Source organism: Natator depressus, chromosome 17, assembly GCF_965152275.1.
Source record: "Natator depressus isolate rNatDep1 chromosome 17, rNatDep2.hap1, whole genome shotgun sequence".
NCBI lineage: Eukaryota > Metazoa > Chordata > Testudines > Cheloniidae > Natator > Natator depressus.
In genome coordinates this window covers 11,765,955-11,781,678 of record NC_134250.1, presented here as the reverse complement: position 1 = coordinate 11,781,678, position 15,724 = coordinate 11,765,955, and the positions used below count along the sequence as shown (strand labels likewise).

Sequence of the window (15,724 nt, the reverse complement as noted above, 5' to 3'; positions counted from 1 at the left end):
ATGTTTTTGGTTTTTTGGTTTTTGTTTTGGTTTTTGCTATCTTTCCCTGATTTAGACATACTCAGTAGTATAAAAATTATTATACTGAAGGAACCCCAGTAATCTTGGCCAGTTAGTGTTTTATACTTTCGTTATTGGAAAAGACTGCAGGTAACTTTAAGAAATATCTTCTCCATATCTTTCTACTCTGAGATCTGGTTGCTTTTTCTCTCTGATTACCAGATGTAGATTACCCAACCACTGTAGCCTTCTGTTTCTCAGGTGCGGGGCTTCTTTTGTTCCCTTCCTCTTAGTTGTTTGTTCATTAATCATAGCAGACTTCAGGGATTGACCATCTAGATTGCAAATACTGTTTGTTTTTAATGTCTAAACTCATTCACTTCAAAATCTGACCCTACACGTCTCTGTGCTTGTTTCCCCATGTGTGAAATGGTGATGCTTACCTGCCTTGTTGTGAGGTTTAATTAAAGTGCTCTGAGATCTTTGGAGTATTTTGCACTCCAACTACTATTATTTATGAAGTCTTTGTTTTCTACCTCTGCAGCCTTGGCTGAAATCCAGCCTAATTTTCAAAGTACTTCTGACCTTATCTTAGTCTCAAAAGGTACATAAATATATTCTGAGAACCTGGCATGAGGTGATATGACTTGCAATTTCTGCTCTCTGGAAATTGTTTTTCCCCTTCACTTTTAAAGATCATCCAAAGCATGACTGACAGGTTGGTATGGGGAAACGTGCAGAGCGAAAATCTAGACTAGACATAGAGGGTTTAAAACCGTACTACGTTAAAATGTACTAAGGAACCTTTAGTGCATTCCAGCAGGTTCTACACAGACCAATTAATACACAGTATGTTTGTGCGCTTTAGAAATCAAACCTCTGTAGAGCACATTACCTCACATGTAGACAAGCCCTCAGATAAAACTGGTATCCTAGTAAATCTAAACATCAGTTTTCAAGCCAGTCACATTCTTTTGTATAATGCTAATAGATGAATGTTTAAATGTTGTTTTGGGGCATACTTTTATGTAATTGATCAGATAATAGGCTGATCTTGTTCTGCCTTTTGGAAGGAATATTGTCAAGTCAGATTTTCTCCAAAATTTATACAAACTTTTACAAAATCTCATTGACAGAAATGTTTCTGTATTTTTAAAAAAAATTTCAATGGGAACCATTCATTTGGAAGGCTATCATATTCCAGTGCAGCAGCTGCATCCTATCAACCGTTGTATTGTGCTAATGTATGAAAACCAGAAACTGAATCTGTTTCCTTCTTGCATTTGTCTTGGCTTCTTTAGTAAAAATAAGGAGCATAAATGGTGAAGAATAAATCAGATTTATAAAAATTCCTTCCACTCTAACAATCTAAAGCAGTGTCAATAACACAGATAAGGAAAGCCTAGCTTTTAAAGAGATGATTTTTTAAGGTGATGGTGTTTTGTACCAAACCTGACTAGCCCAGGATCATTTCAGTTTAATACACTGACATAAGGGCTGTAATACTGTGCGCTTCCTTTTGTTGCATTTTCCTGATGACAGTATCTTCTTCTTCAGCCTGAATCCCTACAGCTATGATGAGAACTGCCTGAGCAGTAGTGAAGACCACATCCCGCTGGCTGCCTTGCCCTTGCTGGCCATTTCCTCCCCTCAGTACCAGGATGCAGTTGCCATGGTGATTAGCAGAGCCAACCAAGTTTACAATGAATTTCTCAAGTCTCCAGATGGGACTGGTTTTAATGGACAGGTAAGACTGTTTCCTCTTATATCAAAGAAAAATGCTTTGGGCAAGGCTGAGTTTCCATTATTTTAAGCCATTGTGTTGAGTGTATCAAGTTACTAGTATGGGGATGACACAGCAAATAAGATGAAGCAGTGTTAGCATGGGAGTGCAAAATGTCTGTTAAGCCTCTGTGTACCTTTCCCAGACCTGAAGAAGAGCTCTGTGTAAGCTCAAAGGCTCTCTTCGCCAACAGAAGTTGGTTCAATAAAAGTTCCTCACCCACACTCTCTCTCTGTTAACCCTCTGAGCAAGTCCAGGGTGAACTAGAAGCTTCCTGAAACCTGAGCAGTGTCAGTTTGAGCTGGTAACTCATGCAGTTAATAGAAAGACTGGACCAAAAGGTGTGAGAATATTGGAATTTTTGGTTCATTGGCAATTTTAAACATTTTAAAATCAATATTTGAGGTCAGACCAAAAACTAAAATATAGAAATTTGTCAGCAAATTGAAAAGCTGAAGAAAATTTTTGTTGTGGGTTGAACAAAATTTGAAACACTTCATGTTGCAAATGTCAAAACAAAACGTTTTTTTTTTTTCTGACTTGTTCTCTCCCCCCTCCACAACCACTCCAAAGTGAACAATTAATCGAAACCAACACACATTCATGAAATGTTTTGGTGTGGCTGAATCTGCAGTTCTCACTGGAAAAAGTTTCAGCTGAAAAATTTACTCCACTCTAGCTGTACCTTCTCTCCCAGACAGTCCAGTTCCCAAGTTTGTATAACCCCATTGCAGATGATGGGAGTTGAGGGACCTCAGCACGTCTCTGATTAGGCCATAGGGAATCGAACATTTAAGTACTGGTATCCCCCTCTCTTGTCACAGTGTCAGTAAAACACAGGGAGGAAGCATGATCTTATGCTTGAGGACTGGGGAGATCTGGGTTCAGATTTTGGCTCTGCCACACATTCCCTTGTGTGACCATGGGCAAATCACTCAGTATCACTGGGCCCGATACAAATCCCAATTAAATCAGCTGAAAGACTTGCATGGAATTTATTGGGTTTGGGATCACCACTCTCCTGTAGCTACCTGGTCTCTAAATGGGGTTACTAATACTTCTCTACCTTATTTGAAGATACATTTATTACTGAGTGTGAAGTGCTTATAAACACTTGTGTGGGGGAGCCTTTAAAGGTCTAGATAGATACAGTTGTTTTAAGTACAGTGAGGTTTCAAAGGCTCTGAAAGAAGAAAAGATTTTTAATCTGAGGGTACAGTGTAATCTTCTGAGGAAAGCATGAGTTTTATTACACAAACAAATTGGTTTTTTTCATAACAATAATAGGATTATGCTGTGGCATATCAGTTTTTTAAGCTAAAATTTGGTTTGGAGCCAGTTTAATATCCATAGTAAAAATGTTCTCGCTTGGAGCTTTTAAAAAATAAAAACCCTGGCTACTATGACAGAACATTATGAAAGGTGAGATTATACAAAGAAAAATTATACCAATTACAGAGATAATTATAAAACAGATCTCTTCCAGTAGAAATTGAATGTTAAGAGGTTTGTTTTTCTTTAGGCCAAAGCTACAAAAAAGGCTCTTTTTGAAAAACGTCTATTGGAAATTCACCTGGGAGGGTGTAAACAATCTCAGTATATTTTGCATGTTTCCACCACACAGGAGAAGTGCTGATATCATTAGAACGAAAATGTGATGTCATTCTCTGTATTGTTCATGCTCCTCCATTTTGGCAACTGGATAAAAACATCCAATTCACCTCTAAATATATAGGTCTCTAGTTACAAAATAGGTACAGTATAATTTAAGTGAAACTGGACTGGGAGTTGGGCCTTCAGTTCTATTCCCAGGTCTGCCACTGACCTGCTGTGTGACCTGAGCAAGTCACTTCATGTGTCTGTGCCTCAGTTTCCTCTCCCACCCTTTCCTCTCTTGTTTACTTACTTTACAAAATCTTTGGGGCAAAGGACTGCCTTGCTCTTACAGCAGGAGGGGCTAGCTATCCAGACTATGTGCCCGTCTCAGACTACAGGCATGTCTCAGGGTGGCTAGCCCCACCTGCCACCGTAGTGACGTTCTGTTTGTAGCACACTAGCTGTCATCGAGGTAATGCAGGTATGTCTCTCTGAGGTGGGAATCACATCCTGCTACTCTAACCCTGATCATCATCATCATCATTAAAATGAGAGGTTTCAGAGTAACAGCCGTGTTAGTCTGTATTCGTAAAAAGAAAAAAGAAAAGGAGTACTTGTGGCACCTTAGAGACTAACCAGTTTATTTGAGCATGAGCTTTCGTGAGCTACAGCTGAAGTGAGCTGTAGCTCACGAAAGCTCATGCTCAAATAAACTGGTTAGTCTCTAAGGTGCCACAAGTACTCCTTTTCTTTTTTCTTATTAAAATGAGAGTTGTCATGGTAAGTGCAAGGAGATGCCATTAATCCCTCACAAAATGTGCCGTTCGTGTAGGGTTACAGGTTCTGTGTAGCCAGGTGGATTTTCAGTTCTTTGTGGGGTGCATTGGAGGGGATGCTATTATTAAATTAACAACTCACCTGAGATGTGGGAGAACCCTGCGTTGCTTGGATAAGAGCAGTGACTTGAATCTGAGGCCTTGTCTACACTGGCAAGTTTCTGCCCAGTAAAGCAGCGTCCTGCGGTGTAACTCCCGAGGCGTACACCCTGCCAAGCCACTAAGTGCGCAGTAGCAGCGCTGCGAAAAACCCACCTCGATGAGAGGCGTAGAGCTTTCTGCGCCGGGGGTACAGCGCCGTGGTGCCAGTGTAGACACCCTGGTCGACTACAGCGCCGCGATTGGCCTCGAGGAGGTGTCCCTCAATGCCTGTTCTTGCCTCTGGTCATCGGTTTGAATTCTACTGCCCTGCCCTCAGGTGACCAACCGTGAGCCCCACCTCTTAAATTCCTTGGGAATTTTGAAAGTCCCCGTCCTGTTTTCTCGGTGACACGGGCAGTGGGTCTCAGCGCATCTTTCCAGGTGACCATGCCAGCTCCACGCACCAGGCGATCCCCTGTTTGGGGCAATGTCGAGCTGCTGGACCTCATCAGCATTTGGGGAGAGGAGGGCTGTGCAGCCCCAGCTGTGCTCCAGCCATGGACCTATGGACAGATTTCATGATGCATGACAAAACAAACAAAACTAGTTCCCTTCTGGTGTAAAGCTGATGGAGGCAGCCCCTGTGCCAGCCTTTGGCATAGGGAGCATGTTGGTGGGGAGAGGAGGAGTGGCAAAGTGGCTATAATGAGATCCACCAGAAACTTTGCAACCCTTGGCTGCTGCAGACTAGTCCCCAGGATCAGGGAGCTGTTATCAGGCTTCATGATGCCACCCCCCTTTGCCTCCTGTTTTGAGTCAGTGACTCTGGCTGGATAAATATCACTATGTAGGACTCACATGAAATCTCTTATTATGGGCAGGTGTGCCTCATCGGTGACTGTGTTGGAGGAATTTTGGGGTTTGATGCCATCTGCTACAGTGCTGGCCCTGCGGGTGAGAGTCAGAACAGTAGCAGGAGAGGGAGCCTCGGCAGCATGCAGGTAAAACTCCCATGGGTTAATTCCCTGTACGGAAGCCAACTGACACTATGAAGCAGCTGTCTGCGAGAACAAATACAAAGCGTTGGTAAATTGCAGTAGTGCTGAATATTTCAGCTGTTATTTTCAAGTAAAAAGTCATTGATGTATAGGAAAACTTTCCAACTTTGGGTTTATGATGCTTGCAAGTCGTTAACAAATGCTTTTTTGGCAAATCCATGGGGTGAGGTCATGGAGTACCTTTCAGTGTATCCCTAATTGTGATTTTAAGGCACCCTCTCCCAATAATCTGTCAGCTCCTGTCTATTGCTAAAATCTACTGTTTTTCATTTTCCCCATAGAGTCTGGAATTCTTAATGCTGCTGCTAGAGGCTAATGTCGCATTAAGACATGCTTTAATGGCTCATGGAAAGCACGCCTTGGTTACACTGGGGAATGCCAGTCAGCTGAGGGTCTTGTGAATGGAGCACTAAGCACACTCTGGAGTCTCTAAATGAATCCTATTCTAATGAGAAACTCTAAATTCAGATAATTTTTGAGACATAAATCTGCTTTAGAAAGTAGTTTGTGATAGAAAAAAGCAGAATTAGGTTTTTTATTACTATTATGTTAATATTTACGTTGCATTATTGATGTACCATTTCAGAAAAAAAGATCAAAGATAAATTTAACTAATCTTATGTAGTCTGAACAAAGTTTCTCAGGCCTTGAGAGGCAGTGGGTATGTCTTCACTTCACACTAAGCCTGGGTTGTCACTCTGGTTTAAGCCCAAGCTCCCCCTTTTGTCCACATGCAAATCAGTCTGATTCAGGTCAGCAAGCTCTCAGGCCCTGGATGCTAGGACCCTGCTAGTGGGGTTGGTCAGGGCCCAAGTCACAGTGTGACTCGGATCCAAGCCCTGTTGTTTTGTCGTGCGGACACAGCTCAAGCCCCAGACTCAAGTCGGAAGGTCTGCATAGTGCAATATGGACGTGCTAGCATGGCTGTGAGGCCTGATCCAGCAATTGTAAACCCAGGTTTACAAAGCAGTGTGGACACTTAAGTGCAGGCTTGAAAATACCGAGTCCACAAGCCCAGGTCTCACAGACCCTGGTTTACAATGCAGCGTAGACGTGACCAGTTGACAAGGTAGTGGACTAGGTAGGGTTCAAGAGATGTGGGTTTTATTCCTGGCTCTGCCATGGGCCTATTATGAGACTCTGAGCCAGATACTTCATCTTTTGGCTCCTCAGTTTCCCTATCTCTACAACGTGGATAACGAGACTGACTTCTTTTGTTCAGCACTCTGAGATCTATGGATGAAAAGTGCAATATAAAAGCTAAATGGTATTTTTATTAAGAAAAAAAGACCGCCTCCTAATACTTGTGGGAAAGGAAATATTCCTAAAACAAATTACCCCATAGCTACATTGCTGAAATTTCTCTGCAGCTAGCCATTCTAGCACTGAACATTGTCATGTCACTCAACACCGTTAAGAATTGAAAATCATAGGTCCCTATCCTGCAATTGGATGCCCAAGAGCTTCAGTGGGATTCCGCAGGGACCATCATGAATCCTACTGCAGGATTGGATCTTGGAAGTGCAAGTTATTGATACTTTTTTAAAAAACTGACATATTTTCAGCATAACAATCACCCTTTTGGCTTGGCCATGTAGCTTGACTCTCATCGTTCGCTTCACTGTGTTCTCTTCTTCCTCCTCCTCTCCTCCTTTATTTCCCTTTTCTCTTCTCTGTATTTACTTCTTGTCATGATCCCCACTTTCCTCTCCCCCTGCCCACACTTTTTTCTTTTTATTCCCCCTTTCCTTTTCATCCTCTCTCACCACACCTATTCATCTATTTCCCCCCCACAGCAGGAAATATTAAACAAACAAACAAAACAAAACACTTGGATGAAATCCTGGTCCTATTGAAGTCAAAGGCAGTTTCATCCTTGGTATATCATCATCATCGATTGGAATTTGTGCCTGGTCTATACATCTATCCAGTCTTCATGGGTGACTTGGGTTGCTTTGAACTTTTCCCTTCTCTTACACAGACAGATTGAGAGCACTTAACTAGGAGACCAATTTGTTTCCTGGAGTAGAAGGTCAAAGCGACTTCGCTGAATGCAGAGTACAGTTGAGCAAAACAGTCAGCCTACAGGCAGAGGGACATGGCATTTGTCTGAATTTTGGCAATCTGAGCAGTGCTGGTAGGAGCACAATGTCCTTATGTGAGAGGAAAAGATGCTACTTTATCTGTGCAGCATTTATTTTTATTATATTTCACCTACAAAGCAGACTTGTGTAAGATCAACTGAAAGCAATTGTAAGGAACCTTTCGAGCTTATTCGGTTGAATTTAGCACTTGGTACCGAAAGATGCTCAGAAGCTGTTGCCAGGTGCTTGAGTACCTCTCAGGACTGGGGCATGTGAGGAGGAGATAGTTGTAAATGATATCTCTGTTGCTTGTGACCGAGAGTTGGTACTGATGTTGGTTTGCTGGCCTGGGCGGAATATGAGTTTAGTGGCCCTTAATCTACATCAGGGGTCTCCAAACTTTGAGACGAGGGCCATATTAATTTTTGAAGGGGTTTCGCGGGCCGAAGCAACTGTGAAAGAAATTAAATACGTGCAAATATATGTAAATATATGCAAAATTGTTTTAAAAAACAACACTACTCTTCTACATCATAAAAGCAGCCATTAACATTCATACCAACTGGTACCCTTGTTGGGAGGCCTAGCCCAGAGTGGAGAGAAGAGAGGCCAAGGATCAAATAGGTGCGGATTCTGGTGGAGAGGAGATGATTTTTGTTTTTGTAAGATCTCCAGGAGAGGGGTTGTCTCGTCTGTTTGTATTGCACTCAGCTCCCCATCCCACTAAGACCTTTGGGTGTTACCTTTCTATAAATGTTTGTTGATGATAATGCCTGTGTTTTTTACCTCTTCTTGGGATAAATAGAAGAAGTCAGTTTCCCAGGTTCTCAGTGCTTGCAAAAGGTATCATAACAAGTTTACATAATTATTCGTACTGTGGCAGTCCTCACAATGTGTTAGGTGCCTTCCAAACACAAAACAGGACACAGTCTTTGCCCCAGGATCTTACAGTCTAATCAGACAGTCAGGTAGAGAAGATGAAATACGAATTCCAGATATTCTTCCTTTGAATAACTATCTGCTACCCTCAGCTGCCCCTGCCTAGCAATTAATTGGAGTTTCAGTAGAAATGGACCTTAAGGAGGAGTTTGCAGGGGGCGAGAGGGGGGATTTGTTTGTTTTGTCAATCCCAAGGGTATTTGTGAAATGAAATTAATTGGGTATGGGAATCCTCTGTTCTGAATCGTAACCAGGGAAGAATTTTATGGTCTGATTATGAAGCCTGAAAATAGCATAAAATTAGGTTTATATAGCTCCCTTCATACTCCCGTTATTCCAAAGTGCCTTATAACAATAAGTTAGAGAAAGGGTACTGCAGAGACCGTTATGTTCTCTGAATAGCGCACAGCCTTAAGCATTAGAAACTTGTACTATAGAAGGGTATGCTAATATGTTATAGCAATGTAAGTAGGGGATTATAATAGAAATACCAATCAAAATTCACCTGCAGAGGCATTGGAATAGGCCACTGTAATTTCTCGGCTGTATTTTGGGTTCCAATATGCCCAGAATAACCAGTGGAGAATTACAGTATGAGTTCTCATCATACACAGAGAAAAATATGTGTTCCCATTGCCTATCATGTATAAGCCTTACTAGACAAGTGTTTAAGGAGTTCACTATACATTCTAAGGGAGTATAGGGAAATAAATACATTCTGCTTTGACCGGATTAATAGTAGTAATAATACCTAGCTCTTGTACAGCAGTGTACATCTGTAAATATCAAGGTGCTTTACAAAGGAGGTCTGTATCATTATTCCCATTTTACAGTTGGGGAAACTGAAGCTCAGAGCGGGGAAGTGATTCAGACCAATGGCAGAACTGGGAATACAGCTCGGTTATCCAGAGTCCCATGCCAGGACCCTCCCCCACTGGAACACACTGTCTCTTAGAAGAGGAGAATTTTGTTCTCTCTTGCTGATGCTGTTAAAATATCATTCAAGATCTTATTGAAAGACGTTTGACAGGATTTTAGGAGGAGGCTTAGGGTTTGCTTACAGTAGCAGTAAAGGGGTGGAAAGGAGTTTTTGTAGGTGGCTGGTTCAGCTTCTGTTGAATTGATTATTTTAATGAGATTTAATTGTATTACCGGCATGTTAGGGCGCCTAGAGCTTTGGAGAATGGTGTTTTAATTATTAATTAAGTTGAAATAACTAAATAGTCTCTTCAGCAATCATCTCAGCTTTCTTTTAACAGCGAATGTTTGGTGATTTTTCCCCTCTCCCCCCAACAATAGTTTAATTTGTTTCTCAGAATAGTTTCCAAGTACAGTTAAAATAAATGTATCAATGTGACACAATGTTCCCATGCAGTGTAGGAGAGACAAATGGCTATGAATCTGACCCCAAGTAATTAAACTAATGAGATTTGAACTCCAGCAAATCTTTTCAGAAATCTTTGGAGGTGTGAATTTATGTTGTTTTAAATTTAAAAAGAAAACAACCCATGTATTAGAATGGGATTAAATGTAACAAGTCATCTTTGCCTTAGCCTCAGTGTGTTTAGACATTTTGGCACAACATCACATAAATACTGGTGATGTTACATGTTTCTGCCCTTCTTGACAAATGGATGGAGATATTGTGGCACAAATGATACAGAACACAATTACAACTGCAAATGACTGGATGACTTAAGTGGATCCATTCCAGAGTAACAGAACCTGTAGGTTACCAGTTAATATCTAGCTTGGGTCAGTAGTACCAAAAAGCCTTTCCTGTCTAATGGCTATTTAGTAACATACATGAGCTGAATTTGGTCCCAGTTCAAATCCCATTGGGCAGGTTGTCCACATGATGAAAGCCAACCTTCTAATGGGTATTACCGGGCTTCCTTGCTTGCCTATCTCAGCAGAAGGGCCAGTTATTGAATGCACACGTTGACAAAGCTGCCCTCTTAGCAGTCCTTCCAGGACAGAGTTGAAGTCTCTTTTTTTGAGAGTGTGGGCAAGTTTACAATGAAGCTAACCATGTGGTATATGTTCTGGGGATAAACAGGAGTTCACTGCGGGGTTGTGCATCTGGCATAATTCACCCGCAATGGATTCACATACCGATTTGAAACAATAATAGGCCTATCCACATGCTTGCTGAAAAGCATTTTCCTTGTGGCGTATAATGGCCTCAGCTTTGTGGTCCATTTTAGCTGCACTGCCTTATCAGAGAGGTTTTGACTTCAGTACTATGAACTCCTTAACTCTAAATTTCTTTCTCTTTGTGGTTCAAGAAATTTAGAGGCAAATTCCCAGTTCTGCCACAGAGATTGTGGCAAGTCTCTTAGGATATGTCTACACTACGAAATTAGGTCAATTTTACAGAAGTCGATTTTTAGAAATCGATTTTATACAGTCAGTTGTGTATGTCCCCACATTAAGTCGGCGGAGTGCGTCCTCAATAGTGTGGCTAGCATCGACTTATGGAGTGGTGCACTGTGGGTAGCTATCCCAGAGTTCCCGCAGTCTCCACTGCCCATTGGAATTCTGGGTTAAGCTCCCAATGCCTGATGAGGCAAAAACATTATCGAGGGTGGTTTTGGGGACGTGTCGTCAGTCACCCCTCCCTCCCTCTGTCTGTGAAAGCAATGGCAGACAATCGTTTTGCGCCTTTTTTCCTGGGTTACCCATGCATACGCCATACCACGGCAAGCATGGAGCCCGCTCAGCTCAGCAGCTGCTGTTGTGAGCGTTGTAAACACCTCACTTATGATCCTGGAGTATGTGGAGAACCAGGCTAAGAGACGCCAGCACGAGGACGATTGTGATGAGGACACGGACACAGACGTTCCTGAAAACACGGACTCTGGCAATTGGGACATCATGGCGGCAGTGGGGCTGGTTGATACAGTGGAACGCCGATTCTCGGCACGGCAAACAAGCACAGACTGGTGGGACCGCATAGTGTTGCAGGTTTGGGATGATTTACAGTGGCTGCGAAACTTTCGCATGCGTAAGGCCACTTTCCTTGAGTTTTGTGAGTTGCTTTCCCCCAACCCTGAAGCGCAGGAATTCCAAGATGGGAGCTGCCCTGACAGTTGAGAAGCGAGTGGCGATAGCTCTGTGGAAGCTTGCAATGCCTGACTGCTACCGGTCAGTCGGGAATCAATTTGGAATGGGCAAGTCTACTGCGGGGACTGCTGTGATCCAAGTAGCCAATGCAATCACTGACGTTCTGCTATCAAGGGTAGTGATTCTGGGAAATGTGTAGGTCATACTGGATGGTTTTGCTGCAGTGGGTTCCCTAACTGTGGTGGGGCGATAGACAGAACACATATCCCTATCTTGGCACTGAACCACCTTGCCAACCAGTATGTAAACCGCAAGGGGTACTTCTCAATGGTGCTGCAAGCACTGGTGGATCACAAGGGATGTTTCACTGACATCAACGTGGGGTGGCCGGGAAAGGTGCATGACGCTCACATCTTTAGGAACTCCAGGCTGTTCAAGCAGTTGCAAGAAGGGACTTACTTCCCAGACCAGAAAATTACCGTTGGGGATGTTGAAATGCCACTAGTTATCCTTGGGGACCCAGCCTACTCCTTGCTCCCATGGCTTATGAAGCCATACACAGGCAGCCTGGACAGTAGTAAGGAGCAGTTCAACGATAGGCTGAACAAGTGCAGAATGGTGGTAGAATGTGCCTTTGGACGTTTAAAAGCTCACTGGCGCTGTTTGTGGACTAGGTTAGACCTCAGCACAACCAACATTCCCATTGTTATTGCTGCTTGCTGGGTGCTCCATAATATCTGTGAGAGTAAGGGGGAGACGTTTATGGTGGGGTGGGAGGTTGAGGCAAATCGCCTGGCAGCTGATTTTGAGCAGCCAGACACCAGGGCAATTAGAAGAGCACAGCTGGGCGCGCTGCGCATCAGAGAGGCTTTGAAAACCAGTTTCATGACTGGCCAGGCTATAGTGTGACAGCGGTGTGTGTTTCTCCTTGCTGCAAACCTGCCCCCTTTGTTGATTTTAATTCCCTGTAAGCCAACCACTCTCTCCCCTTTGATCACAGCTGGCAAAGGAAATAAAGTAACTATTGTTTTGAAACCATGCATTCTTTCTTTATTAATTAAAAAAAAAAAGTGAGATAACTGACAAGGTAGCCCGGATGGGGTGGGGTGGGGTTTGGAAGGAGGGAAGGACAAGGCCACATTGCTTATTGTAGCCACACTACAAATCAAAACAGTTTGAATGACAGCCTTCTGTTGCTTGGGCCATCCTCTGGAGTGGAGTGGCTGGGTGCCCAGAGCCTCCCCTCCCCACCCCTCCGCATTCTTGGGCATCTGGGTAAGGAGGATATGGAACTTGGGGAGGAGGGCAGGCGGTTATGCAATGGATGCAGCGGGGGGCTGTGCTCTTGTTGGCTTTCCTGCAGCTCCAATAGACGCTTCATCATGTCCATTTGCTCCCGCATTAGCCTCAGCATTGCCTCCTGCCTCTGCTCTTCGCACTCACTTAATGCTTTCCTGGCCTCTGCCACTGAATGCCTTCATGCAATAAGCTGTGCCCTATCAGTGCAGGAGGACTGCATGAGCTCGGAAAACATGTCATCGCGAGTGCGTTTTTTTTCATCTTCTAATCTGCAATAACCTCAGGAACGGAGATGATAGGGGGAGCATAGAAACATTTGCACCTGGGGGAGATAAAAGGGAGAGTAAAATTTAGGATGATACATTTCTGAGAACAAAAGGGAGACTCTTTCACAGTGAATCAAGCAATTCACAGCAGACAGCACATGTGCTTTAGGTACAAGGTTGCATTTTGCCTTTTATGGTGAGTGCCTGCCGGTATGGTGATACATCACACACAGCTGGGCAACAGAATTTGGTTTCCAGGCTGCCATGGTAAGCCTTTTGGTATGCGGGGTTGGCTTCTTCTGCCTTCATAACATGTGGGAATGATTTCAAACTCCAGCGCCATCCTTTCCCATAGCAAGCAATGCCGGTTGGGTTTCACATTTAAAAGGAGGGGCTGCGGTTTTCGGGTGGATGTGCAGCATACACCTCCCCATACCCCACTGCATGGCTATTCTCTGGGATGAGCCCTTCACCCCTCCCACCACCGCATGGCTATTCTCTGGTATGATCCCTTTTAGCCAAGCGCAAACAACCCAGCATGAACGGGGTCCTTTTATTGTTCCCTTACAAAAATTCTCCTATTTCAACCAGGTGACCATGAATTATATCACTCTCCTGAGGCTAACACAGAAAGATAAAGACTGAATGTTGCTTGAATGCGACCAAAACCCAGGACCATTCGCTGCCATGCTTTGTGCTGCAGTGATTCCAGACTACTTGCTATTGGCTTGGCGTGGTAACGGGGCCTACTGTGGAGGATGAAATAAGGCAGCCCACCCCAGAAACCTTCTGCAAAGGCTTTCAGAGTACCTCTATGAGAGCTTCATGGAGATGTCCCTGGAGGATTCCCGCTCCATCCCCAGACACGTTAACAGACTTTTCCAGTAGCTGTACTGGCCACAAATGCATCCCAATTCTTCAGGGCAAATCAAACATTAAACACTATTGCTTTTAAACCCTCTACTGTAGTTACAAATGTGCACTCACCAGAGCTGCCTTCTTCGGCTTCAGGGTCGGGGATCCCGCCTTGGGAGGGTATTGGCTGCAGGGTGATGAAAAGGTCCTGGCTGCCGGGGAGAACGGATTCACTGCTTGCCTGCTGCGCATTCTCCTCCTCCTCTTCCTCATCCACAAAATCTTCCCTGTTGTGTGAGACTCCCCCCTTGCAAATGTCCACGGACAGTGGTGAGGTAGTGGTAGGGTCCCCCCCGAGAATGCCATGCAGCTGATCATAGAAGCGGCATGTATGGGGCTCTGACCCGGAGCAACCGTTTGCCTCGTTTGTCTTTTGGTAGGCTTGCCTGAGCTCCTTAACTGTCACGCGGCACTGCTGTGTGTCCTGGTGTAGCCTCTCTCCACCATGCCCTGTGCGATTTTGGCATATATATTAGCATTTCTTCTTTTTGATCGGCATTTGTCCTGCACAGGTTCTTCTCCCCATACAGCAGATCCAGTGTCTCCCTTTCGGTCCATGCTGGAGCTTGTTTGCGATTCTGGGGGAACTGCATGGTCACCTGTGCTGCTGAGCTCGCCACGCTGACCAAACAGGAAATGAAATTCAAAATTTCCCGGGGCTTTTCCTGTGTACCTGGCTACTGCATCGGAGTTCAAAGCGCTGTCCAGAGCAGTCGCATTGGAGCACTCTGGGATAGCTCCCAGAGGCCAATACTCTCGAATTGCGCCTGCACTACCCCAAATTCGACCTAGCAATTGTCGATTTTAGCGCTACTCCCCTCGCCGGGGAGGAGTATAGAAGTCGATTTTAAGAGCCCTTTAGGTCGACGGAACGGGGTGGGTTGTGTAGACGCATTCATTTTAAAATCGACCTAACGCGGCTAAATTCAACCTAACCCCGTAGTTTAGACCAGGGCTTAATCTCTCTGAGCCTCAGTTCTGCATCTGGAAAACAGCGATAGTAGCACTTCCTCTCTCCCACCCCTTGTCTGTCTTGTCTACTGAGATTGTAAATGCTTTGCAGAAGGACTACTGTCACTGTGTTAGTACAGCACCCAGCACAATGTAGCCTTGATCTCAGCAGGGGCCTCTACTGTAATAAACCATAAACAATGATTCTGAAAACATTTCAACATTATCCCATTATGTTCCCAGGAGGACCCTGAGGGGAACAGTGTGACAGAGAACGGAAATCAGGGGCAGGGGAGAGTTGTGTAGAGACAGGGTAGGATTGCGCCCTCAGTGAGGTCACTAGTAAAAACTTCACTGACTTGTGGAAGATAAGAGAGAAGAAAGTTACTAAGTAGTTAATCCCTTCTCCATCCAGACTTGTTCATTCCTTCCATACAATCCCCTCCCTCTTCAAAACCTCATCTGAAGTGCCTGGGCTTTGGCAGCTACATACAATGTAATCCAAAAACTAGGTGATCTGGGGTTTTTCCTCCTAATCTGTAGAGTAACAAAAACAAACAAAAAACAAAAATTGCAGTACCCTATTAACTTAGATTAGTTTTTGTCACTAAAGAAAACAGCTACCACATCTGAACAGGATCCAGCTCAAACAGCAGCATCATATCCAGTAAATAAACACACACATGGAAATGTCAACTTAACCAGGGTGGTGGCAGCCCTGCAGCAGGAGTTTGGATGTTTTTCCCACTCAGTATTGTTCTAAGATCATCAAACTGTGCCAATAGTAATCTCGCAGTGGTTGCCTTGTGACCCAGCGGAAGAAACCTGGACACAGGTGTTAATGATGCTC

At 44.1% G+C, this 15,724-nt stretch overlaps 1 protein-coding gene across 7 annotated transcripts in view; it reads left to right on the top strand.

Annotated features, from left to right (window-relative positions):
* The window catches only part of PITPNM3 (PITPNM family member 3), a 347,956-nt gene that overhangs the window by 283,822 nt on the left and 48,410 nt on the right, over positions 1–15,724 (top strand). For all 7 annotated transcript variants that reach the window (XM_074974515.1, XM_074974517.1, XM_074974516.1 and 4 more), the window contains 2 exons: positions 1,558–1,747; positions 5,178–5,297. In XM_074974515.1, the coding sequence (XP_074830616.1) occupies positions 1,558–1,747; positions 5,178–5,297 (310 nt within the window). The remainder of the gene's footprint in view (positions 1–1,557; positions 1,748–5,177; positions 5,298–15,724) is intronic.